This window comes from Toxotes jaculatrix, chromosome 12 (assembly GCF_017976425.1).
Source record: "Toxotes jaculatrix isolate fToxJac2 chromosome 12, fToxJac2.pri, whole genome shotgun sequence".
Classification (NCBI taxonomy): Eukaryota; Metazoa; Chordata; class Actinopteri; family Toxotidae; genus Toxotes; species Toxotes jaculatrix.
The window spans coordinates 23,612,942-23,639,940 of NC_054405.1; the positions used below are offsets into that span (position 1 = coordinate 23,612,942).

The window sequence follows — 26,999 nt, forward strand, 5'->3', positions numbered from 1 at the left end:
CACTACAAGTCACTTATTACAGGACCCAGTAATTAGTGAACCTAAATGGAGTGCAGCCATTATAGGTGTCATTAATTACACCTGTCGTCTTCCTGCAATGTCACGTCAAAATGTCTGCTGTGAAATGAGCTATTAGCACCTGTGCTGCTAACTGTTGCTTTCAAGCCAAGGACGGCCAGTCTTTTTTGCTAGCAGTGCACCTGTCCTCAGTGGATGTCGGTGTTACTGTCAGCCAATACAGTATCAAGTGAAAGCTTTTGATTGGCTTGATGCAAAGACTTTAAATCTGCCTACACAAATACTGCATGTATGTGTAAATCACAACAAAAACCATTCCGTGAATTTGTATGGGGTTTAAGGCATTTTATCTGACACTGGGTAATTTACGGTGGCTGGGGAGACTGCACAGTATCCTCCATAGCATCCTGCAGTAATGTCTCGTCTTATCTTACCACTGAGAATAACACCCGAGGTGCGTTTACAAGCATTTATGAAGGAGTTAAAGTTTGAGTTATTGCTATTCATGGGCACCAGCAGAAATTCTGGGGCCTTCAGAGGATTCATGATGTTGTGCCATAATGTGAATTTGAAAACACAGATTAAGCGCGTCTTTGTGTGGCTTTGAAGAAACACTGAGGGATTGGGTGTAATGTCAAAACCCACTTGAAGCCGAGTCCATATGCCGGGTTGTGAGATCAACATTTTATTTTTTGATCATTGCTTCCATTCAGTCTGGTTTTGATTGTGTAGGCGGCTTTTTAAAGGCACGCAATGGTTCTGTGATTATGAGCATAATGAGGATTCGGAATAAATTTTAATATTCACTAAAAAAAAAAAAATGTTTTTTTTTTTTTTATTGTTGAAGCTCTTTCATTTGAAGCATGCCATTTTTACGTATTCATATAAAACCCAGAGGGAGCCACACAAACCCTATCCACCAGGCTGTTTTTAAGAATGTCTGCATGGTGGATGGAAGAAACAGGAGAGCACATAAGGAGACAATAAAGGGAAAACAAATGATGCCAAAAATGTTGTTCTTATATTGGCAATGCACAGGAGAAAGAAGAAATACAGTAGAAGTTTTATAGATGTAAAGTGAATAAAAATCTAACTGTAAAAACTTTTATCATCATCATTCTAATCTTATCCCTGCTGTCTCCGTTTTATTATTGTTTATGTAATCCTTCAGGGACATATATTCATAACTACAGATGGTATATCATGTAATAATGTATACAGACAGATGCAATGAATCAGTGTGGCTGTTTCATGTGGTGAAAGGCCTTCGAGACAATCCCTCACATTTCCATCATCACATTGCAATAGTACACTAGCTGCTGAAAATGTTTGAAAATGATCTTGACTACACTGATGAGGCTTGTAATTACGCAGATGAAGTGCTTCTCACAGCCAGTCCCATCGTCTGGAGGGTGGTGGCCTTGCATCACTCTTGTATACTCATGTACTGGTATGTGGCTTTTTATAGCAACTTCACATACCTGTAGACCATAATCAGATGCATAACACTCAGAATTATGTGTACACAATGCTTTCATCAGATTTATGAAGCTGTACGTATACACAGTTATGTTTTAGAAGTCTTAATTTTTGTGTAAGTGGGTGCACATGCACAAGCCTGATCTCTTTCCCCACAGTTATCCATAAATAGATAAGTAGAAACACCCTTAATCATCTGTCGATAGTTGTCCCCCCACCACTCGTTACTCCTGCAGTTTTAGTGGCTGCATTGCATTGGCGAAGCTCTCCAACAGAGTGTGTCAGAGCAGCCAACATTACGCACGATTAGGGCTTTTTATAGCCACATACCAGTAATTTATCTCATACCTGTAGACCATAATCAGCTGTGATATCTCAGTCATCACTATTAAATGTCAGAAAGATGATCAATGATTCATTTCTAGTGCTCATATTGTAATGGACTTTACAAAGTGTTTCACATTGAGGACAAAAGTAAAGTATTTAAAAATATATGTGTAAAATTTGCTCTGTAATGAGACATGTCAGTTCAAGATCTGATTTGTACTGAAGCAGCTGATCAGTTTGAGCATGATGAAAAAAATGATGGGAACACAGGTTCGAGGTCAGAACCAGAGTTATGCTGTGATCTGGTTCCAGCTCATAAACAACAGGCCGTAAATGCATAACATGACATAACAGTCATGTATGATGAAACGATATGAGCAGTCATCACCACACCCTGCGTGTGTACAGCCCAACCACAGCTTCCCATCACTCCTCAGAGCTTTGAAAGTAACCCATCAAATGGGATGTCTATGTTTCTCAAGGCTGCTGTTATAAAATGTGAAACTGCCCCTTCAGAGAGGCTCTCATGCTGAAAAAGCAATAGCGCTCCTCAGGTGTGATCCTCAGGCAAAATTAAAGTGCACAAGTGTCCTTTGGACTGATTATTTGATTGGCCCTTGCCCATCTAAATTTGGCTCCAGATAATTGGGCAAACCTTTGGAAATGCTGGAGACTTTGAAGCAAGTGGAGAGGACTGACGCACTTTCAGCACAAAAGTGAATGTGTCTGCCATGGTTATGCTGAAAACATCAGTACTAAGAGGTAGCAGTGAACATCACCTAGTAGGCAGTTCTATGCATTCAAGGGTTAGCTAATGCAAAAGGCAGGAAATCTTATGCTTATCCTCCCTTTGCCAAACACACTGAACCTTCACTGTTGTGGGTCCACTGAGCTGCTGCTGTCATTATCAGGCTGAAAAAGCTTATCTTGTTGATCAGCGAAACATTTCTCAGGCTTATTGCCGGATTATTTCAAGATTAAAAATTCCATTTCTTGCATCAATAATTGAGGTAAAACCTTCCCTGAAACAGAACCGATGTCATTCTTATGATACAGGAAAATAAAGGTTTCGTTTTCTGTCTGACCCTCCGGCCTTAACCAAAAGCATCATCTGTGTCTGACTGAACAATGAAATGAGCCCAGTGAATAGCAAAGCTAAATATCTTGATCCCCCCCCACACACATCTCCTCTCTTCTTTCAAGCATTCCACATCACATAGACCTGAAAACAGCAGGCTGTGTTTGCTCCTTAAGGCCACTGTTATAAAATGTGAAACAGTCCCTTTTTGCCTGTTGCCCTTTCCTTTTAAAAAGCCCATACTGCAGTGTGACATTCAGGACGAATTAAAGCCTCAAAGTGCCCTTTCCTACTGATCGTATGATTGGCCCTTGACCCGCTTTTTTTCCCACAGACGGCGACTGGACTTTGCTTTTTCAGTGATGATGCCGTCTGAAAGGGGAATTTGGTTCCTCTCCCCAGTTTGCATGCTCATGCTTTGCGGCCGGGCAATTCCCTGTGGGAAAGCTGTTCCACTTGCCACCCCATCACGCACACCGCCCCTGCCTCAATATCCACCAACACTGCTTTCATCTTTTCAGCAAACTGAAATCACGAGGAGAGGAGGAGAAAAATGAAAGCGTTTTCACTGTAGATTAAAACTGAAATCTAGATCACAGCAGCAACACGCGGGAAGAGATGCTAAATTAATGGAGTATTTAGGTTGGATTAACTCTTGTGAATTGTGGGCACGTAACACTAAAAAAGCCTGAGATGAAAAAAGGCTGGGTTTGTATGTGGCTACCACAACAAATGCAAGTAATTTGCAAGTTCTGACTCTGACTATGAAAACAAGAAGCCTGGAAGCTGCAGGCGGACGCAAGAGATTCTGACTCACAGCACAGAATAAAACATATGATTTGTTTTTCTATTAAAACTGAAAAAGTATGTTTTATTAAAGGAGGGTTAACAGGGCTAAGTTCTGTCTTTCCCACATTATTCCCTGAGAGATTCTGAGCTTTGAAGGACCATATCAGTGATCTTCCATATGTGTTTTCCTACTTTCCAGGCAGCAGTTGGGTTTCCTTTAATCAACACAACAATATAGGAGCTTGGACAAAAATGTTCTGCTCAGTGTGATGGATTACACGTCTGTCAGAAGTTACAAGAGTCTGCCTGGAGGGCAGGAAAAATATATTAAAAACTCTGAAACTTTACAGCATGCAAAAATACTAAGAAGACGTAAAGTATCCGTGATTTGTTGTTAAAAGAACATAGAAGTGTTATCTTCTATATTCTATAATATAATTTAAAGTTGAAAGGGGTTGTTTTTTTCCACCAACATTACATATAGTACATAAAATTAGCTCAAACCTAAACTACAAAAGTAAAATGAAACATGCATTAGAGTATTTTTCTAGTGTGATATTAGTACTTTTAAATACAGGATCTGAATTTGCCTGCAACTATTGCTTTATTGTACCAGAATTTGAGGGTTTCTGCCTGCTCATACACAGCAGTATATCATGAGTGACAGCTTGAAACAGCTTCCACTGCAGAAATCATGAAGTTAATTAGTTATCTAAATTCATAACCCAGAGAAATGGGTGTTCCTTCTTACCCGAAATGTTCCATTAGGCAGTCAGGATGCTGCTGGGGTGAGGAAAGAAAAGTGGCTAACACGCAAAATAAAATGTAATGAACGAAGAAAGCTTAAGAAGTGATTGTGAGAAATAAAATAGAAATTTTCTAGTAATTAGGAGTCAGTATCTCTCAGTCTCATGAGAAACTCGTGTCATAGGTTTTTAACCACATTTCCGGCATGGCTCTAGGGATGGCTGTAATGTTTGGTCAGCTGGTCAGTCAGTCTCCTCCACTTCGGTCCAGAATGAAATATGTAAACAACTATTGGATGGGCTGTCATGAAATTTGGTACAATCCTAATGAGCGGTCTGAGCCCATTGGAGCGCCGCCTGCAACAGCAGGAAAAGGCTTAATAGAAATAGTAGAAATCGATGTACTGAACCTTCGCACTCATGATAACAATAATAAACATGAAACTGTTATGGTTTGGTCAGGTTTAAGTACAAAACCTACTTGGTTAGGTTCAGGAAAAGATCATGGGTTTGGTTAGGTTTGGTAGGTACCTCCTTAAGGCTAGAAAAGCTTCATCTTCTTTACAATAATAAATGTACAGTTAAGGTTGTGTTATAGTCACGAACGACGACTATCAGTTTCAAACAAGAAGTCAACAGTGGTCTCCCATGTCAAAGTCCTGTGTTTTGTCGACCATACCTCCTCCTCACAAATCCAGTAAAACGTCTTCTGGACAAATTGGCCAAAAAGCTCCAAAGCTCTGCTCTGTGCCTATTTTTATCTCTAGGTTATTGTTTTCTCATTATTATGAAATACAGATTGTGTAATTATGAAATCAGTATTCACAATCATGAGAGACAAACATCACAATTATGAGAAACAATTCTGAAACTAACATTAAGTTACAACCTGAGTGCAGGGCCTGGAAATTGAATTTCAAATCTCTAATGTAAATCATTATTGACTCTAACTGCTAATAACGATTTCAGGCTTGCTTTTCCCAATTCATTTCCATTTGATTCAATTCAGGCTCTGCTCCCTCAGTCACACATCCAGCCACAAGGGATGTGAGCGAGGCACAGAGCCACACGGCTCGAAAAGGGAAGAGTGTTCCCTGTCAACAGCTTCGGGGGGAGCCGGCCACCTTCCAGTCCGCACTTGGGAAACAAAAACTACTCATGCCCAGATGTGTGGCTCATGAATGTCAGTGAAGTACAGTTTTTGGCCTCTGAGGACAGGTCCAGCCGGTCTACAGTCAGTGTGTGTGTGTTAACAGCAAACAATGCAATGCCTATTCATGATCAGAGTTTTTAAAAAGCGTCATTTGGTACTAAAGAACACGTGGATGACTAAGAACAGAAATTATTTTAAACGTCGACCTTGTAAACCTGTTGCTATACCAACCACCAGAATAGAATTTATGTTAAGAGTCATTCACAGTAATTTCTTAACTGCAGACTCTATTGATGTAAATCTATTCAAATTAAAGCTTAGACTTGGCACTTTAATGTGGTATCCACTATATTATCTCAAAATGAATGTTCTGAAGCACAGAGCCCGAAGAACAAAAAAAAAAGAAAAGAAAAAGGAAACGTGTAACACATAGTCATGGTTTGCACTGATTGTTTTAACATCTTCTGATCAAATATACGGAGACAAAGCGTTTGTGAGTCTTAAGAGCGTAGAAAGGAGGAGACAGACGGATTACATTATGTTAGCCAGCAGGAGTCTGTGGTCAGATACTGTGTTGAACAAGGCAGCAGGAAAACGCCTGCTGAGTGCTTCTGCAGGCCTGTACCAGATTTTCACCACAGATACACAGACTGAATTGCATTTCCTTGGGCGCATGAAGTCTGCTAATAGAAAGTTTGTCACATATGGGGTCTAATTGCTTGTTGTCTTGTTTGTTTTTTATCCGAGTGTGTGTTTTTAAGTGCATGGCTGTTGCGCGTGCAAAGAAATGTGAGTGAACGCAAAAGATTTTATCCATCTTAATGCCAAAAGCCGACTAAATTACTGGACCAAAAATAATCATGTTGCGTAATTTTTAGAAACGATGTATGCTCATCGTCTGAGTTACTGTTTGCTTTGGTTTTTTTTAAAGCCTGATTTCACTTCCAGTTTAGTTTGAGTTTCAGAGACAAAAACAGCAGTTTGGTCCATCTGATCATCCTCTGAGCTCTTTCTTATCATAAGCCCCAAAGATCCGGTGGCTGGTGACAGCACCGTGAGGGCAAAAGGGGTGGGGTGAAAGGACGGGGACATGACTCATGATTACTAAAGCTTTTTCACCTCACTTGTAATAAATGAAGCCATGGGAGGCCTTGTATTGGCAGGAAACAGGCGACAGGAAGGCTGAAAGTGGATAGTGTGGAAGAAAAGCAAATAAAAGATGGATTTTTTATTATTCTGACAGTCTGGGTGTGGGAGCCAATTACAGTGAGCTCCGCGATTAATTGGAAATGACCATTTGGGCTAAACGTAAAAAACTGCTGTGGCTCTTGAAATATGAGCACGCGCAACAAAATGTATGCAGGGGCTCATTAGGAAGTTCAGCATTTCAATTCCAATTAATAGCACAATTCATCTTCCAGAAAGTGAGAAATCATGGGAGGATTTGACACAAAGGATCGTTGCTTCACTGTGGACACAGCAAATGAGAGACAGGCAGCCAGAGGAGAACAAAGTAACCTCTAATTGCTTTTACCTTCAGGACCCATTTTGTACTTTTGTGGGAGCAGGCGAGCAGTGTGCTGTTTGACTGATGCCGCTGTCCACTGAGCCTACGCCGTGAATATGGAGCCATCAGTGCCACACCTTATTGAATCTGCACTAAGCAGACACCATCCGCCACAAGATACAATCTCTGACAACATGTAGAAGGCAACAGTGGATACACTTAGTGACCCAGTCCTCACATCCTGAACTAAAGCTGCATCTGTGTTATGTAACTTTCCAGCTGCAGTACCGTCGAACGCTGTCGGCCCAAAAATGGAAATAATCTAACCTAGCTACTCAGAGGTGGAAATAAAAGAAAAAAAACAAGGTAAAAAACTGATTGCGAATCTCCCAGTTTGGCTCAGAAGCACAATATATTATTGTTTTAAGCTTGCTGTTTATTACTGACATAGAAAAACAGAACCCTGCCAGGTCAGTAACAACAAGCAGCTGCACCAAAAAGATCCGTTTTTACAGAAAATAACTTTTTACTAACAATTTAATCCAAAATAAATTGCAATATAGTCCTCAAACCTTCTGCCTTATACCTGTAAGGACATCTTATTTTTATCTTTACTGTACATTCATGTCGTGCATACAGACCACGGCAACACCGCTCTACACTCCTCATAGAATTACTCAGAGCTGTTTTGCTTCATGACGCAAGTGAAGACTGTTTTGAATTATGTTTGATAAAGAAAGCTTTGATTGATTATTGACGCACGCTGTGCGTACACACACATACACAAACACCCTGAGAGAGGAAGAGACCCTAATGCCCATGCGTGTAAGTGGACTATTAATCAAAAGAACAATGCAAGAGGAAAATGTGTGAGTGCTCGCCCTACGTATATGTGAATTCATATGTGATGTTTTTCTCCTTGTTGGTAGCATCGCATCTTAAAAGGGCTTCAAGAGATTTAATACAAAGTCAGCGAGCAGAGTCTGTTCCTTCCCTTGTTTTACTCAGAGCTTGCCTGAGGCTGGCGCTTAGTAGCTGACACACCAGCAAATTACAAATCTCTGTTCTCACGTGAAAACCTTGCATGTCCAAAAATCAGTCAGCTATACCGAAGCCTGAGGGATTAAAAAAAAAAAAAAAAAAAAAAACAATGGAGGAGTGTGAAAACTGAAGATGTAAGGTTTTTCCCCAGACTGTGAAGTCCTGTGCACCAGCACTTCTTGTCAGTGTATTAGATAATTAGATATTTGGTGCAATATATAATAGGTCTATTGTTTCACAATAGAGTATGTTCCAAAAACAAAGTATGTCATAAAAGTGTGTCAAAGTGCAACCACAGTCAGCAGTGTGGCTATATGCTAAGGTAATTTAGGTGCTTTCCAAAATAAGGGCCTTCAGGCACAGTGCACCTCAACCTGATAAGGAAATCCAATAACTCCCTGAAGCCTAAACCTGCCCCTGATGTACAGTACGTACAGTAGCATTAGTAGATGTACACACCAATTTTCTATCACGAAAAGCAACACCTCTCATGCAATCTCAAGGGTACCTCTGAGTCCTTTACAGGTTGTACAGCTTAGGAAGACTTAAATTTATGTTTTAAGAAATAACATCCTGTATTACACCCAGAGGGACATCAGTCTTCTTAGAAACTTTGACATTGTTTGATGTCATTGTCTGGGGACCACGAATGTCTGTTACAAATTTCAAGGAAATCCATTCGATAGCTGTTGAGATATGAACCAAAGTGGTGGATCGACCCACCAACTGACAGAGCAGCATCCATAGAAGAAAAAAAACGTATTGATGTTTGAAATGATATGAATGATGCCTTTCAAGTGCGCTTTTAAAAAGTACTAACCATGATCCATGCGGTGCTTCTTTGAGGGTTAAACGTGGCTTCAGACTGCACGTTGTCAGACCTTGAGGACTTTTTTCTGACACAATCTGCAGTCAGACTTTCCAAGAGGGGTCCGGGTTATGTTTTTAAGCTCAGAGGGCATCCTGCTGCCTGAGGGGAACTAAACATGACATCTTTGGTTTGTGTCGAGCCCAGGGCCTGATTACATGCCCTCCCCCTCCATTTACTCTCCTGTCTCATAATGTTCCCTGTCTCTCCGCACTGTGAACTATCACAAAAGAAAAAAAGAAGCTAAAATGCCACACACACAGAAATAAATCTTGGAACTCAGTGAGGCCCAGCGAAGAACAGATTGGGTATAGATTGTAGAATGTGTAGTTTCTGCTTCGAAAAAAAAAAAAAACCCTAAAAAACCCAAGGCATATTGACTATAAACTGTGCACCAGTAATAACAGAAAACACAGGCTGTGAGATAGCACCTTCACTGATTAAAAAAAAAAAAAATCATAATATAAACACAGCACGTGAGCAGCGATAAAAGCAAGACAATGTCACGGCATAAGACATTCACAGACACATGAACCCTGTGAGAGAATTCAGAGGTTGGGCTTCATCATCAAGTGCATTCAAGCAAGACAAGTCAGGTGCACACTGTGAAACACTCATTCAGTCTTTTCATGTTCCTGATTGAAGACACCGACTTGATGCTCGAAGATAGGATTTGTCTCTCTCTCTCGAGTTTCACCACATTCCCTCGCTCTATCCATCCTTACATGCTCAGCTATGTCGGCGCCGCTTTCTAATAAGGCACCTCGCAACTGTAACGAATGGCTTTATTAATAGTTGATGGATAATTCACAAATGCTTCAAATACTAGTTATGAGCCAATATTTAGAAGTAATTAATGAGATTAATAAGATGGGTTGCAGGGGTATGCTTTTCTAGACGGTGAGTCATTTTTGTTTTCAAATATAGCATCAAGGCTTTGGCTATAAATTTAGTACGTCTGTCATAGAGGGTACAGATCTTTAATTAAGCAGTTATAAATGTTACTAAGTCATTAATAAATGGCAATAGACAGTTTAGTCAGGGTAAAATGTTAGTAGGGCATTAATAAAGGGTAATAAACCTTAAATCAGCAGTCATAATTAAGTCATTACTAAAGTGTAATGAACATTAAGTCATCAGTTATAAATGTTAATGAGTCGTTAGTAAAAGGTTTCGAGTTTCTCACTTTCTGATAAGAAATCAGCAAAAGTTAGTGAGTCATTTTATAATTCTTAATAAGTATTAGAGGGATTTTACAACAATCCATCATGTTTTTCATTATAGAGCAGGTCTGTTAACACAACTTGAAAGCAAATATCAATAAATTCTACTGGGACACAGACACGTCATACTGTCTGACCAGGAAACATACAACACAATAATCTGATTACAGATTACTGCTGTGTACTGCACAGCACGCACTGGTCTGTACAGAGGATGGCAGGTCAACAGGAACAGTCAGCACAAGTTATCTTGTCCTGCGTGGGCGTCTGCGATTCAAATCTGTCACTTCCAGATTGATGGAGCTGCTACGACCGTACTGAACACATTTCGATTTTTGTTTCTCCACAAGTGGAATCTTGACCAGTCTTATGGTGATTCTGTAGTTTCCACTGCTTAACAATAGAGACAGACACAGAGTATTTACAGGCTCTGGGGTTTTAAAGTCCTCTCGTGTTGAATTTGAATTGAAAATACAGTAAGTGTCTGTTAGCAGCTCCGTGATCTGTGTTTCTCTCTTCTCTTCGACAGAAGCAACACGAATTTAGGTGAAGTGTTTACTTAACAAAAAAAAAAAAAAAAAGTTAGTAGAAACATGTCGTGTGAGGAAGAGCAGAGTTTTACATCTAACATATGAAGCTTTATCATTCGCCCCCGGGTCAGTTTTGCAAATGTTATTTATTTATGGTATTTAGGCATCTGATAATTTATGCTTCGCATTAAGCTGTTTTAAGCAGCATGCATCTGCCTGGCCTATGACTAAATATCAAAGAGGAAATGACAAATCTCATATTAGTATCAGCAGACACTCAGTGTTATGGTAACCATCTGTACCATTCAGGGATTTTATGCTAGTCACACGTTGTCAGGATGAGAAGGATCAATTACTTGACAGCTAACTGGAAGAGATGGTATTATAGCAGCGCTCAGGTCTAGTCTCTCCGAAAAACAATAATATTAATTTACAAATTAAACTCAAGACAATGAAAGGGAGTACCGAACAACAAATTTCTAAATTTAATCAGAAACAAGGGTAAAAAATTAAATCTAAGAAAAAACAACATGGGCCTTCTATGAATATGTATTAAAATGGACTAAAACTGCTTACATTTCCAGGCAATCAATTTAACATTTATCAAACAAAGAGCAGCCCTGGTGTACTGCTGCAGAGTGAATCTGCTTTGATTTTAAATGTCATAGAGCCTGTGGGTGACTTTACTCAGCCTGAGACGCTTCTTGTACCTGAGCCTCCTGTAGTGAGGCAGCTCTGTCATCAGGTTTGGTTACACCTTGAACAGCCTGGCTGACTGGAATACCAGGGGACTAAACATATGTCCTTTACCTCATCGTTCAATTCCTGAGTCAGAGAAAACATAAAGGTCGGGGGAGGTGGGGGGGCGGGTCAGAGAATACAGCGTACAGTTCGGCTTCAGACAGACAGGAAACCATTTCATGTCTCTATCATGTTCTGCACCATCTGCCCTTAATACACAGAAGACTGTATATAAAAAATGCTGCAGACTCACACCTTGTGCTATGTGCCTCTGTTTCTGTTCTCTCCTGCACAGCACTGTCTGTTTATGCAGGCACAACGTACAACATATTTACACAGTGAAGAATAACCAACAACATTTTCCAGCTCTAATTCAATAAAACACCAGCATGAATGAAAGTGAAACTGGAAGCCTGCAAAGGACCCTGAGGGGCCCTGAAACCTCAGTCAAACAGCAGCACTGGGCCATTGTGCTACCTGTGGACCTTATTTGGTGCTTGGTGTAAATGCATCTCTGAAGGGATCAAGGGGCAGCTTACCAAGGTGTTGCCGACTCATTAGAGCCGGCAGGATCCGATCAAACTGCACTCAGATCTATACAAATGGAGCTTTTCAGAGAAACCGCAATCTCTACAGCGGCAGCGAGGATGGGGGTGGGGGAGTCGGGGGTTGACCTTGATGAGGGATGGTAAAATGGTGTTTCACAACAAAGCTATGCTGCAAAGCACACTGAATCTTTGAACAGACTATTACAGTACCATTTTCTATAATATGCTTTACCAACAGAAAAACATGCTGGAGAATATGCTGGAGAACAGCACATTAGAGTGAACACGTCCGCTGAAACATAGCCACACATGGTTACGTCGCTTGTTTCCTGACAGGAACTCTGCATGCCATGTTTACAAGTGTATTTGTGTTTTTATAATAAAAACTATTTTAATATAATTACTTCATAAAATTTCAAAAAAGCTATAATCACATAAGAAAAATGACAGGATCACTAATTTCAGCAAATGCCGCAAAACAATATATGTTTACAAGCAAGAGACTAAGCCCTGTAGTGACCGTAGTAATTAAGACTGTTGTCAGGAAGAGAGGAAGTCAGGTGACATTATTACAGAGCAACAAAGTCCACAGAGGGAGGAAGAGGTCAGGGTTGATGGACAGGTCAGCAAAATGCCAGACTTCAGCACTGGGCATCGCTGTTAGTTTCCCATTTCCAATCTCCAGTCAACGTTGGTTTTCTTTTAATCACGACAGAGCTCCGTCCTGAACCTTAACTGAGTCTTTCTTATTGTAACCATGATGACGGAGGCTTCCTAACCTTAACGACATGCTTATTTTAACCCAACCACGATCATTCCCCGACCAAAACCAAGAAGTGTTTGTGTCTGAGCCAAACCAACATTTGTGTATAACTTTAGATTTGACGTGGGAATAGATACAGTGCAATGCAATGACAAAAGAAAGAACTACAGACAGTAGAAAACAACGCAGTAGCTCTGACTGTCATCTATGTATGTAGTGAACAAGCCACACTTGTTCAGTGCGGGGTTGATTCGGTACTTTTACCCTGGGTGAGAAATCACGGGTGATTCAAACACCCAAGCAGCTCTTTATTTATCTCACTTCATGTTCTTGCTGTCGACCACTTCCCGTGCGTCAGAGCACGCTGGATCGAGCCAAAGTCTGATTTGCTTTGAAGGCAAAATCAAAATCAGCTGGTTGGTATGGGCTTCACGCATATATATCGACCAGTTACGCGTTGCTCCTCAGCCCTGAAGTCTGCTACATGTAATCACAGATGGCACCAAGTGGTCTTCATCTTCCCTGCACCATAATGAGGGTCAGACTATGAGAGAGCGGTGTGGGCACATTAAGAGATGAAAGATCTTCATTTCTATAGAGTTATTAAATGTCTGCTGAAAGCTGGGAGGTCTGTGTCTAATGTACGTGGGTCTTCTTCTTATTAATGTCACTGCAGGAAGTGGAGAATACCCTGGACGGGCACTGTGACTGACACACTGCTGATGAGGCTGTTTTGCAGTAACCTGTGCTGTATGTGTAGATTTAATTCGCTAATGGCAGAGCTCTGAAGAGCTGCACTCTGACAGGAACTAAAAGACATCCTTTGGCCGTTTCAATTTAAAACGTACGACAAATTACACAATTCTCTAATCCTACTCTGCTGAATGAAGAGGTTTACATAAGAGAAAAAGGGAAATCGCGCAGCAGCACTGGTGCAGTAATCAGGCTGCAACTCCAGATTCATAAATTAATAACGCGACCAACAGTTTTCCATCCTGTTTGACACACTTGATGTACATACACTGTTTGTATTTTTATCTTTCTGTCAGTTTCCCCCGCCTACAGAATGTGAGGCAGCATTCCCATTTCCACTTTGGCTCTATTTTCTGTAAACACTCCTCTGGTCCTCTGGTAGGCGGCTAGGCAATATTTCTTTGGCTGAAAGTTCTTTCACTTTTAGCCGCGCAGACGTCCAAGAGCAGGCAACCCACTCCTCCTGGAAAGGACGAGTCACCGCTGAACACTGAGGGTTTTCCAAGCTGTCATAATCAATAATTGCTATGAGGTAAAACTACTCACTTAAGACAGGATGAAATACTTTGTGCTTGCTTACTTTTGTTTGCGCTGCGGTGTATACCGTAGGTTTAAGACTGACAAACAATTCAAAATAAACTAAGAGACTTTGCACAGACGTTGTGAGTCAGAACACACACAGAAAGACATGAACCTGCAGGGAGTCAAACCTTTGAAACTCACAGCATCAGTCCTTGGAAATGGTGCAATGAAGCTGCTTTCTGAATTATTGTTTGGAGCACTGTGTGGGATTTTTGTTCTGCTGCTCTCCTCAGTAAGCTACAGATTTCTACCTGGTGGGATGAGAACAAATGCTGATGTGGAGTGGAGATGAGCGAAAAGCTGCAGGGTTTTTTTTTTGTTTGTTTTTTTCTCTGTATGTAAACATTTACTTCTAAGTGGTGATGAAATCAAAGTACATGTACACAAGTCCTGAGCTCCAGTACAGTTTTAAGACACTTGCATTTCAATCTCACATGGTTTCATTTAAAAGTCTGTTCAAGGCACAAAGAGGTAAAATGATCAAATATTCCACAAAAAAAGCAAAGTCATATCTCATTAAACATCTCATGACTCCTCAGATTTATCTGACTAGCTTGGGAACTAAACTACTTAACAGTGTACGAGAAGTTAAAACTAGCCCTCTCTCACCCAGATACAATGTGAGTGAGTGCCTATAATACTGACTTCAGGACTAACGCTATATATTTACACTAATGTGCTGGTACAGGACCTGTGCACCTCCACCACTGCTTTTAAGGAACATGACACAGGAACAAGAGAGTGTCCTGGAGGATTTACAGATACAGGGAATTTTTGTCTAATGTAAAACACTGTATGTGTTTAATATATACTACTAATTTGCTTTGCCAAATACGTTTTGGGTGAAACCCAGTTGCTGCCTGGATCGCATTCACCAGTAATATTTTTTTCCAATCATGGAAGCGAGACGTTGTTATACTGCACAGACGCTGGAGGTCAGGGTGGACGGTCCTCTGAGAAACCAGACTGCCTGATGTAACCCACTTTGTTCTTTTGCTGCATCCCTGCTGAAACACGGCCCATCATGTACTGACAGTGCTCGGACTTACTGACTCACTCGGATGGAGAACAATAGTTATATTGTGACCATCCAATCTCTGTCACAGTGGTTCTCAGCACAAACAGGAAAAAAAAAAGGCTGTGTGCAACAACACCTGGCTTCATCTGAGGGACGAGAGGCCCTGCGGTTGCTTTTTACAGCAAAATGCCTTGAAGTAGCTAAAATGACTGAAGCTAACAAAAATAATTTTTTACAGGTGACTAATTTATTGCACTGTGATCAGATATAGAGAGGAATGATAACTTTAAAGAACCTGTACTTGTGCATTAGAAAACGACTTCAGCAGTCTTTTCTTCCTAAGTAGCAGCAACAAGTAAACCAGCAAATTACACTGAGATTTATCGTCTCAAACTGGTAAAAGTTATTAATCAGCTACATCAACGTGTGACGACGAGGAGCGCGGTGAATCGTGGAGCAGCTTTTAATGACTCCTTCTGCCGGGAAAGCTTTCACAGACATAATTATCAAATTTACATTTTTTACAGTTAACCAAGTAACATAAAACCCGAGCCTTTTAATTCTGTTCGGCTTTTTCGTTATCTCATTAATAACTTTTCCTTTCTGTTAATCAGTCAGCTGGTTCTTGCTTATCGGTAAAAGCGTTACAGCATGAAGGTTTATTGTCATTAATAGTGCTATTAACGTGGATGTATAGAGCGTGATGCTTTCCTGAAGCACCCCGACACCAAACACAACAGTATGTTCCATCAAACGTTCACTCAGTGTCAAAGATGATCTACTACAAAGACAGTTTTTACACTCCAGACTGGGGATTCACATTTTAAAGAGATATTGATGTGTTTTTTTTTATGGCACACACATTCAAATTGACTGCCTCTGCTAATGCAATGGTGATGAGTACAGGGGCTTTCAGTGCTATGCTTCATTATCATGTTAAACCCTAGGGTGAATAAAGAAACACCCACCAACACCTTAAAGCATCTTTGAGAATCAAAGCGAACAGATGTTGGCAGTACAGAGGTGCTACTCCATCCGTCCTCGCCCTGAAAAGAATGTTAAAAAAAAAAAAGAAAAAGAATAGGGGATGGGGATGTAAAGCAGCAGCCAGAACAGCTGGAACTAACAGAGTTTCCATCGTCAGATACTTAATCTTTAAAGAAGATTGCACTTAGTGGGATCCGAATGGATTTTTACAAGCAAGAACACATAGCAGTGCTTCTTTTCACCACTCACTGCTGTGTAAATTTATCACTGGTGACCAAAGGACAGGGTGCACTGAAACTGGTCTCAAGTGATTTCCCAGCATGCATAAGGACGCAAAATCAATTAAGTCAAGGTTTGCACAGGGCCCTCACATAGCTCATTTACTCCACGGGTCGACACAGTGTGAGCTAAAAGCTGCTGTAAGTGCTGAAGAAACAGATCGAAAAAATGTCCATAAACTGAATAAATGCATAGCTTCTCTTTTTTAAGGTAGAACTATAAAGAGAAAAAGTAAATGAAAAAAAGCAGAAGCAGGAACATGAAAGTTCTTGAATGGACTGAAGAAAAAAAAAAAAGTTTGGTCCACCAGACCTTTTTCTGTTGATGTTGGGTACAGTTACTCCTCCTCTTCACTTCCCTCCTCACCCAGAGTGGAGGTTTAAAGTAACACCATCAAGAACGCCCCAGCATTTATTGATGAAAGTGGACTTTCAGGGAAAAATGTAATTTTTTTTTTTTTTTTGGCCTTCTGAATTTTTACAGACCCATGGTTCCCTGAAAAGATGACTCGAGCACTGCTACTTTGTGGAGTTGCCAGAAGCAGACGAGTCATGGGTCTTTATGTAAGCTTCTCTGTGATGATATTTTGATGAATTTTACTGGAGACACAGCATGCATACAAAATGTGCTTTTAATGCTCAACATGACAATTAAATGTCATCCAATACCGCGAGAAGCTGCTTGATTTATAATTCTGTGGTATTAGTTTCACCTCGTCTTTGAAACGAGGCAGAGAAATTGCCTTGTCAGAACAGCTGCTTGGGATTTTTTATTGTCTCATTTAACCTCACCAAATCTTTCGTGTCATAATATACACTAATACTCAAAAAAAAACCTGTTCTCAGTTTCATTCAGAATCTACTACTTTTACTTTGTTATTTTTCACCAGCTGAAGCTGAGAACAAGAGTCAGTCTGGACCAAGGTGTCTTGAAGGCCACAGAATGTGCTGTGAAAGTTAATACTGACTAAAGGATGTTTCCTAATCGTATTAGTGACCCTGCCTGACCTTTCCTCTAGCACCACCAAAAAAAAGGTCAAAACTTTCAATTGCACAGAGAAAATAGCAAATATCTGAGCTCATTCATGCTCCCCTGAGGATGGACATTTCATAAACTCTCCTCTCAGCTGCCTTCAGGCCAAAACACCAACTTAATACACAAAATCACAATCTAAAAGTTACAGCAAGCCATTTGGTTTCCATCCAAATGTAATGCAAAGTTCTGCCAAAGTTCTTTCTATGTCATTTCTATGTGACTTTAGTTCAGTGTGATTACAGATCACATGCTTAATCTTTAAGCCAGTTGTCTGGAGACCATCTGGCAAGACAGACAACCCTCACCCCGAGGAAATCAAATCGACTTTAGCAGAGAATAAAGGAAACACACAATACACCTACACAAGGAAATCCTCCTGCCTGGCTGGTATTAGTCCAGGTGAGCTCAGCAAGCATTTTCAGCTCAGCACTCCACACTGGGGCCAGACACTGTGGTCTGTGGTCTACTGTATTTTACTACTCACTGAGTTCTCTCTCTTGTGAAAAGAGTAACTGAAAGGCTAAAATACTAAGTTGGGGCTTCTGAGAGTGCAAAGAAGCGAGGCGTGATCTGTTATCGACCCGGCTGCGGTGGGATGCAGAAGCTTAGAAAGAACAGGAGTTCGGCTTCTTTTCAGGGAGTGATGAGAGGAATGCGGAGGAAAGAAAGGAAGACTCTTTGGCCAAGTGAGAAATGCAAGTGTTGGACTCCTACTAACACAAAGCTCTTCCGAACATAGCTGAGCCCAAGCTAGAACTGGTCCACTGAGAAAATCACAAGTTAATTTTTTTACGCCTCTGAGCCAGCAACAGTTGAGACTGGATGCCCGGTTGTTCTCATTAACAAATATCTCAGGAACGCCTTCGTCAAAAGTCAAAGGTCAACTTCCCAGTGACCACTTTTCTATTCAGGTACATGGAAAAACCTGCGCATGTTCCAAAACAGACACAGATATGTTTGTCATTCATTGTTTTGTTTATACCACACTGGGCTTAAGAGGATGTGTGCAACAACTAGCATCAACTAGTGCAGAGCAGGTAGTGTACAGCGGCTTTATCAGAACTTGTTTGCTGTAAACGACTCCCTGCTGCTGCCACCACAAATGAAACTGACATCAGGTATTAGAAATCAGTAAATTGGCCTTAGGTCCAACCAGGCATCCAAACCTATGAACCAAACCACCGGATAAATTATGTGTTTTCATGGACTCATACTGTAAATGGTTCTTAATAAAATTGCATGTTCAACATGAACATCATGAACACTGGACATCTTTGCCCTTAACTGCAAATGACAGTCAGAAGTAACAGTTTGAAAGCTTTGAACTTTCGTATCCAGATATCCTTTAATGTGGCCTCATTAAACGGTACACAGCACACTCGTGCTTCACACCAGAGACACGAGAGGATAAAAATCTAATACTGGTGAAACTGAGCTCTCTGTAGACCAGAGTGCCCACTCCATGCAGCTGTGGTTAAGTTAGTTAAGGTTTGATTCATCACTTTGTGTGGGCAGAAAAGTGATCAGACACCAGGATTTAATTTAGGCAAATGGAGTGAGTGTATGGCTTCTCAGGAGGGGGGGAGGAACGAAGCACTTCGAGGTTTAAGCTGATCGAAACAGGTGGATTTTTATTTTAAAAACAGAAGCTTTAAAAAGCCCATGTCTCGCCTGCAATATTTAAACGTATTCCCTCAATGTGTGGATGCAAAGCACGACAAACTAAAGCCAAATTTCTCCCCACTGACGACAGCCGCAGACGCCAAATGGATCTGTGTAGTAGCTGGCATTATCATTACATAATGTGCTTAGTGGGATGAAGGCAGGGCAGAGGCAGAGTTTGCATCTGATGAAGCAGAGCTGCTGCTAACTTAAAACACTCGATGGCTCCTGTTGAGAGACAGCACCAGTAATAATAACCCATAATGTGAACTGGCTGACAATCTGGCACGCTTTGTTAGTGCTGGGTTAGTCACAGGAAAACATGGGACACTACAGTGAGTCATTACTACTGCATGACAGCTTGCAGATAGACTTTTAATAGGATTCTACTGTGCTGGGCACGGCAGCGCCGAAAACACTCTTTACGTTGAAGCGAGCGTTACGAGGCTCAGGGGATGTTTTCGAGTGGATTGATGCAGCCTTCTGTTTTGCAAAGGTCTGGAAATGGCTTTTGGTCTGGGACAGGCAACAGATGGCTCGACACGCTCTTCCTTCTCTCCTGCCCTTAAAGGAATACACTGAGTTTTTAGGAGATTATCCCATTGGTTAGATACCAAAAGCATTTACACGTTACTGCTAAACTGTTTGCTAATGGCAGCTACTTTGGAGAAGTGTTGCTCACTGGAAATAACTTCAGTTTTGTGTCGGGAAAATGCCATTTTGCCTCTACAGTATGCTAAAGTGTTAACATGGAGTACTGTCATGGATGAGTTTGATGTCTCTGTTGTAATAACTTGGCCTCTGATTTAGTCAAGAAAGTCCTGCACTTATTACTCAGAAAAGACAAAATGTGTCAGTAATCCTCAAGCTCTGAGTGTAAATTGGGACGGTGCATAGGGAAATATTAAATTATTCTTCTCTCGAGCCCGACAGCGCTGCTGCCATTTCATTCTCTGGCAGTATCAGGTTTTTTTTGTGGAAAGGTGTTCTCACTCAGAAACTTCTGTGGGCTTAGAAAGAAAATTACTTCAGTTTTAGCCTCATTACTCAGATTCCCCATTTGTTTTAGAATCAGTGCTTTTAATTAAATACAAGGCACGACATGGCAGAGCCCCAGAGTACATTGCTGAACTTCACTAAACGTCACATTAAATCCTGAATGGGGGAAAGGGTTTGAAGGGTTTATGGGTACAGTACTGAGCAAATGTTTGGGCACTTTGCAAAATTAACCCCCAAACATTCAACACGAGCCATAAAGAACAATCTTCAGTGACAAGAAGAACAAGGAGTTCTGCAACAGATGGTCTGACCCCGACAGAGTCCTGATCTCAGCATCATGGAATCAGTCTGGGATTAACGCGAAGAGACAGAAGACACTGAGACAGACGAAATCCACTGAAGAACCGGGGCAAGTTCTCCAAGATGCTGGGAACAACCTGCCTGCCAAGTGACTGAACTTTGAAGTTCATTGTTAAATAAAAAATATTCAGGGCTTTCTTTGCCTCCTCATTTTACTTTTGGTGTCTAAAATTTGCACAGTTATTTAACATTAAATAAAGTAATATGATGTTACGTAACATAATATAACAAACTGCCACTGAAAGAATTACAACAGACATGGGCTATGTTGTGCCATAAGCCAGTCGATCCTCATCTGTGTTTTCCAGACATACTAAATGGTCCTGTTTAATTTCTGCTGGTTTTCCTTTCGGAGCTCAAACGTTAAAGCCAAATGTCAATATTAACCCTGATTATCCACAGTAACAACCAAATATAAAACCCAGTTTTGTTGGTTTTATTTCCTTTTTCCTGACATGTCATTTTGCTTTGTTTTAGTCTCCTACTCTGACTGCGTCTCACCATCTCACCAGTTGACAGCTACAAGCCAGCAGTACTGCCAGAGCAAGACGTCTCAGGGGGAAACCTGTGTGTGCATACATTACCAACTCTTCCACCCCCCTGCCCCCTCTCCCCCAACCAACCCTGCACTGCCCTGTCAACAAATATGGCTCTGAGACTTATCTCTCAAAAAACACAACAGCCTGATCTGTCATGTGGGTCACACCGGCTGTTTTTCCTGGCCCCGGCAGGGATGTGGCCCTCTACGTCCACTATGAACAACCATTAATTGATGTGGCAGAGATCCGGATGTCAAATTGGTTTTGATTACCCCCCTTTTGCAAGGGAGCTGGGACACTTGGTGGGTGATGCACTTTTCCGCTTCAATTAAAATCAAGTTTTAGTCACAATGAATCAGAAAAAGCTGCTGTTATGCAGATTAACCAGCAGGCTCTTAGCAAGCATCGAGATGTCCCTGTGTGATTTGGTTCATAAGGGAGTACGCTGCCACACCGCTCCACCCTCCCCCGTCACCCCCCCAGAGGAAGCATGCAGATACTGGATCAAGTCCCGCAGGACCATGAGCAGCCAATTTGGGGCAGCGCTGGCTCTTTTAAATCACAAACAACAGGAAGCAGAGAGAGTTCCTTTCTCTTGCATCTCATGCAGCAGCAGAGTGAAAGTTACATCTCCAGCATCGCTTGCTGCACGGCCAGGAGAGAGAAATGACTTTACCCGAGCGTGTGACTCATATGAATGAGGCCGAGAATTATCAGATCAACCTCACAACAAGTGTGTTAAAACTTTACCGACCCATGCGCATGCTCAGCCGATGAGCCAGGAGGAAGTGGTGAGAAATTCCATTTCATTATTGTTGCTCTTATTATGAGCTTGTTGCCGTCCAGGAGAAGCTGTTGGTCTGCAAACCTGACACAGTGTGTTCACGGATTTCACAGTGAGCTTTTCTCAGACAGCCTTGTCCTTCAGTGCATCTTTCAGCGCTGCAAAATACAGGAGCATTTGTATATGAAAGGAGAAATCCTTTCAGAGCGCAGCACAACATCAGTCTCTAATGCTCGTTGCATATTTCACAACTCAACCCGACAACATTACATTTTCTTTTTCAAATGTCTTGACGTAAGAGCAACGTTCTTTCACTCGTTCGCTTCACGTCTTGACGTCAGAAAATAAATATCCACCAAAAGATTTTCAAATATTAAGTCGAAAACAAACACAAAGACGTAATGGACCAAACGTTATGGCTGAGTCTGTCTGTACAATACTGCATGACTGCTCCGCTGAATCTGAGTCTGACACAAAGCCTGATGATCGCCGCTGATGTTTGAGTTATTTCCCATATAAAACCGAAAAAACTGCACTGCACCTGCACGACAGCAAACCTGCGAGGTACATCACCTGTAGTGGCAAAGTGCTTTAATGTGGCTGCTCCAGTCTTGTGTACAGTCTCTAGTCCTGTGCTGCTGCAGTAGTATTTTGTTTATACACCTCATGTTTCTCCTTTCAAACTCCCATGGCAGCAGCAGCTTGGGATTATTTGGGACATTGCATCAGACCCAAACAGCCACTTGTTATTTTTTTTATTTATTTATTTTAGTGCCTGACTTCGTTAAACATATCAGAGTTTTAGGTGAGGCAGCTGAGGTGAGCATGTACCCATTCAATATTTTTATTTACAATTAATTGCTACCATAAGTACTTTGACGCTCTTGACTCACGTGGCCTTCTTTTTTTCCAGAGTTGAAATTGTAATCATCCTGCATCTCTGATGAGTCTTCAGGTGATTGTTAAATCGTTAAGATGAGGCTCCGGCAGATGTTTGTGTCTAATTGCCTTATTTGCAGGGAGGATGGAGAGAAGCTTTGACATTTACATAAACCTGCACGGTGACTGATCCTCAACCGACACCTCGCAAACAAGTAAGTTAGTAACTGTGCACCAACAGCAATTTGATAAAGTTACAGTAACTGTATGGAGGCAACAACATCCCAACGCCTGCTGCGTTCAGCCAAACTCGTTTACTCTGTTTCATGTGTCCTGGGCATATTGGACAGCTACTGTTATCACAGAAAGCCAAGTGTAAGTGCAACCAATAAGCATTAGAGATGAAAACCAAAGACACATTCTATCCAGATGTTTTAAAGGTCTACACCTGTCTTTCCATGTTGCAAGGAGCTCGTACCCATTCTGACTGGCTCCACTTGAAGGTGGAGTTAAAAGGCTTTGCAGTCTCTGCATTGTTATCTGTACAAATGGGATAAGGGTCCAAGCGCTCCTCAGAATCATCCATTGTGCTGCACTCACTCGGTTGTACACAAGAAAAGATCTTGAAAGAGTCGTTCAATCCCTGCCTTACTAATGCACCTTTGTACATCTGTTTCAGAAGGATAGTGAAATTGATGGACTGATGTTTTAGGATCTGACAAACACTTTATTTAATACACACTGAATCTGTCACTATTCCCAATCCCAACTACTTGCCCCTATGAAAATAGCAGGCAATGGTAAATGGACTGGCACCCATATAGTGCTCTTCTACCTTAATGGACAAAGCGCTTCACAAATTGCCCCTCATTCACCCATTCACTCTCACACTCAGCCACCTATCTGCACGCAAGGTGCTGGCCTGCCCATCAGGAGCAATCATACTGCACAGCAAGACCAAGATGGATTTCTTATCTGGCTCACAGATACATGAAGCTAATTGTAGATGAAAGTATATGAAATATGCATTTTGTCTCTGTGTGTAAGTGGAGCCATATTTAACACATAACAAACACATAACAAATGCCTGGACAGAACTGACTGACTGAAAAGCCGCATAAAACAAAGACAGAGAGACAAGACATGTCTTGTCATATACCAGCAGTAGTTTCCAGTTTCTGTAAACAAAGGAGCAAACACCCTCAGAAAGTCAAATCTCAGAAGAAAAGTCAAGCGTCTCACAAAGCAAAGACTGCCCTCACACAGTAGGAGAATGCATGTCTCCACCTCTTTTTCCCCGGGGAGTGAAATCCTGGTCGGCTGGTGGAGGTCATAGAGCAACATCTGCCAGGCTGGACCTGCCTCTGTTGCTCTCTGTCTCTCTCTACCATCCCCCCCTGTCCAGTTCTGGATTAGAGATGGCCTAAACCCCCCCTCCCAGCCCCCCTTCACATGCAGCTCTGCATGGATTAACTCTTGGAGAAGCTGCACTGCTGTCACACATTAACCTGCAATCACAAGTCTCTTGTGCAGAGAACACTCGCAACAAACCTGTAGAAAGGATGGTTAGAGTCCGATACAAACACACTGCGAAGCATGTTCACTGTTTCTGTGCACTGTGAGAGCAACACGTTACTCGGAGTGAGCTGCACTCGCGCCAAGTTCAGAGGCAACCAAATGCTAAAACAGTGACTCCTTCACCGTTTCAGTGATTTGTCAGATAGATCCTGAGGTTTGTGAAAATGATGCAGGGAGCAGCAGCTTTCGTATTGGCACCACATTTACTCGAGCTCTCAGCTCTGGTGCGGACGTATCATCTGTCCGTGAAAATGGTTTTGCAGGACGTGGAAATCGTGTTCTGTCCCTGGGATTTGTTATTGCTCTAATGTCTGTTCTGCCTGTTATTAATTCCCATTATTATGCAGCCACTCAAACCTGTTAGATTAAAGGAATGACATTCAGCAAAGGCTTTCTCAAAGGAGCCTCCCCTCCCCGATGATGGAGACAGATATGGACACACACAAATACACATCTCGGTGCTTTGCAAACACAAAAGCAGAAACAATATGCTCACACCGCTGGAACTTGCTTGTCTCGTCACCAGCCAGTACAGTACGACGATGAGCTTACAGATGCAGTCAGACTCCGCTGAGCGCAAAACTGCGACTAATGTGAAGCTTCACCAAGAAGCCATGAATCATTCAACTCGGTTAGACTGATCGACAGTAAAGACTGAGCGCCCCGTAGACAGCGGGAATATGAAAAATGCACACACGCACACTCGTGGACAGATACATGCAGTCGTTTGATTCAATAAAATCACACACATCGTCCTCTCAGTTGGAGGAGAGCAGGGAAGGAAGAGGGAGGGGGAGCTGTATTCTTTGCAGCAGCAACAGTTGGCTGTCGACTGAGAGGCAAAGAGTTAGCTGCAGCACAGATACATGCACACGGGGACACACAACATGCACGCACACGCGCACACACACACGCACACGCATACATACACACACCAGGCTGTTGAAAATAGAAAGAGATGAACGGTGGAGCCGAGAGAAGAAAAGGTGACAGATAAAGCCACAAAGCCACACGGCTGGAGGGATGCCTGGCAACCGGTGGCAAAAATGGAGATGCAGTAATAAGAGAAAGGGAGAGGGAGAGGAAGAACTAAAAGGGAAAGACACGCACACACACACACACATGAAGACATGTAGGAAAACATCACGGTAAACAATAGGATGGAGATGACAAGAGAGGAAATCATCACTCACTTGAGTCATCTGAGTCGTATCCCTCCACATCTGGCTCCTCGTCCCTCTTGGCGGCCTGTAAGGAGGCGGAGGCTCCGGCACAAGCCCGGTCTGGGTTGTCCTCATTGGTGCGGTCACTTTCGGCAGTGGCGGCGGCCGAGGAGGTGGAGAGGGCAGAGCGCAGGGACCCGGCGTGGCCCACTTGGTGGGGCGCAGCAGGGGGGAGGCCCCGTGGGTAACGGGGGAAGTAGTCAGAGATCTGCTTGATGGGCTGGATGGGGCCAGGGCACACATCAATGGCCATGTGCTCCTGGATGCTGATGGTGGGTTTCTCGCCTTTGCGTTGTGTCATGCATGCGGTCCAGCCCGGAGCCTTTTCCCAAAACCAAAAAAAAAAAGAAAAAAAAAATTAGAAAAGGAAAAAAAAGAAGATAAACAGACCCACCCCCTCGTCCTCCTCTTCCTCTTGCTCCTCTGGAAGAGGTGGGTGTTGTCCTGGGTGGGTGCTGGATGATCCAGGTGATCTGTGGATGTCACCACACTGGGTCTACATGGAGGTCTGGAGGCTGCTGCTGCTGCGTCTTCCAGTGCTGTCCTCAGACCCAGACCATGCTGTCTGACAGCCTCACACACACACTACTACCTACCCTCCTGCTCTCTCCTCTTCCTATACCCCCACACTCTGCCCACGTCTGTGCTGCCTATGTGAGAGAGAGAGAGAGAGAGCAGAGAGAGTGGAGTGTGTGTGTATGAGTGTGTGTGTGTGAGGGAGTGTGAGGGAGAGGGAAGGGATTAGAGAGGAAGGAGGGAGGGATCAGCTGATGTCACTGCCTAGCAACCGAGTGGTAAACAGGAACCGTCGGCTGAGGTGCTTAATTATGATATTAACCCCATCCATCTGTCAGTGGGAGGGAAGATCCAGCGCAGTGCCAGACTCATGCACGTACAAATGTGTGTGTCCTTTAGACTGTGTGTGTGTGTGTGTACTTCTGGCGCTATGATAACCTGGACAATGAGCCATGAACTAATGCTTTGTGTTTGTGATTCACCTCCAGGATGTTGTTTGTACTGAAAATGAGTCTTTTAGACGAAACAGAAAAAAAAAAAACACCCTTAGGGTCCTAAACCAGCTACTGCTGCACCTGCCGTCTGGTACTTTTCTGCCATCACACCCTGAATTTTCATTTTTCACTCGCCTTGAATGTTAACACACACACCTTCATTTATTCTCTCATTCACGCACACTTGTCTGTTTAAGTGTACAAGACCTATTTCCACTTCCTTGTGTACCAATTATGAACCTTGATGTTATCGCACGTTTCCTAATTGCTTGCCATCTGTTGCAGTTTCATGGATTGCAGTGGAAAACTGTGATGCTGCACACTTTCGCACTTGTTTGATAAACATATTTCCACATATTTCCCCAACCAGACACACAGCGGGAAAGACCCTATCCAAAAGAACACATTCAGAGAAGAAAACAATTAGTTTAATTACATCACTTTAGAGGATTTCTGGATAAAGACACCTCAAAGTCTAACAAAAATATAAAGTTATCCCC

General features: G+C 42.2%; 1 protein-coding gene across 3 annotated transcripts in view; it reads right to left on the reverse strand.

The window, feature by feature from the left end:
- doc2b (double C2-like domains, beta) overlaps nucleotides 1–26,177 on the reverse strand; it is an 88,694-nt gene extending 62,517 nt beyond the window's left edge. For all 3 annotated transcript variants that reach the window (XM_041052156.1, XM_041052158.1, XM_041052155.1), the window contains exon 1: nucleotides 25,460–26,177. In XM_041052156.1, coding sequence (XP_040908090.1) covers nucleotides 25,460–25,790 — 331 coding nt within the window. In that variant the 5' untranslated portion in view covers nucleotides 25,791–26,177. The remainder of the gene's footprint in view (nucleotides 1–25,459) is intronic.
- Nucleotides 26,178–26,999: the final 822 nt, after the last annotated feature.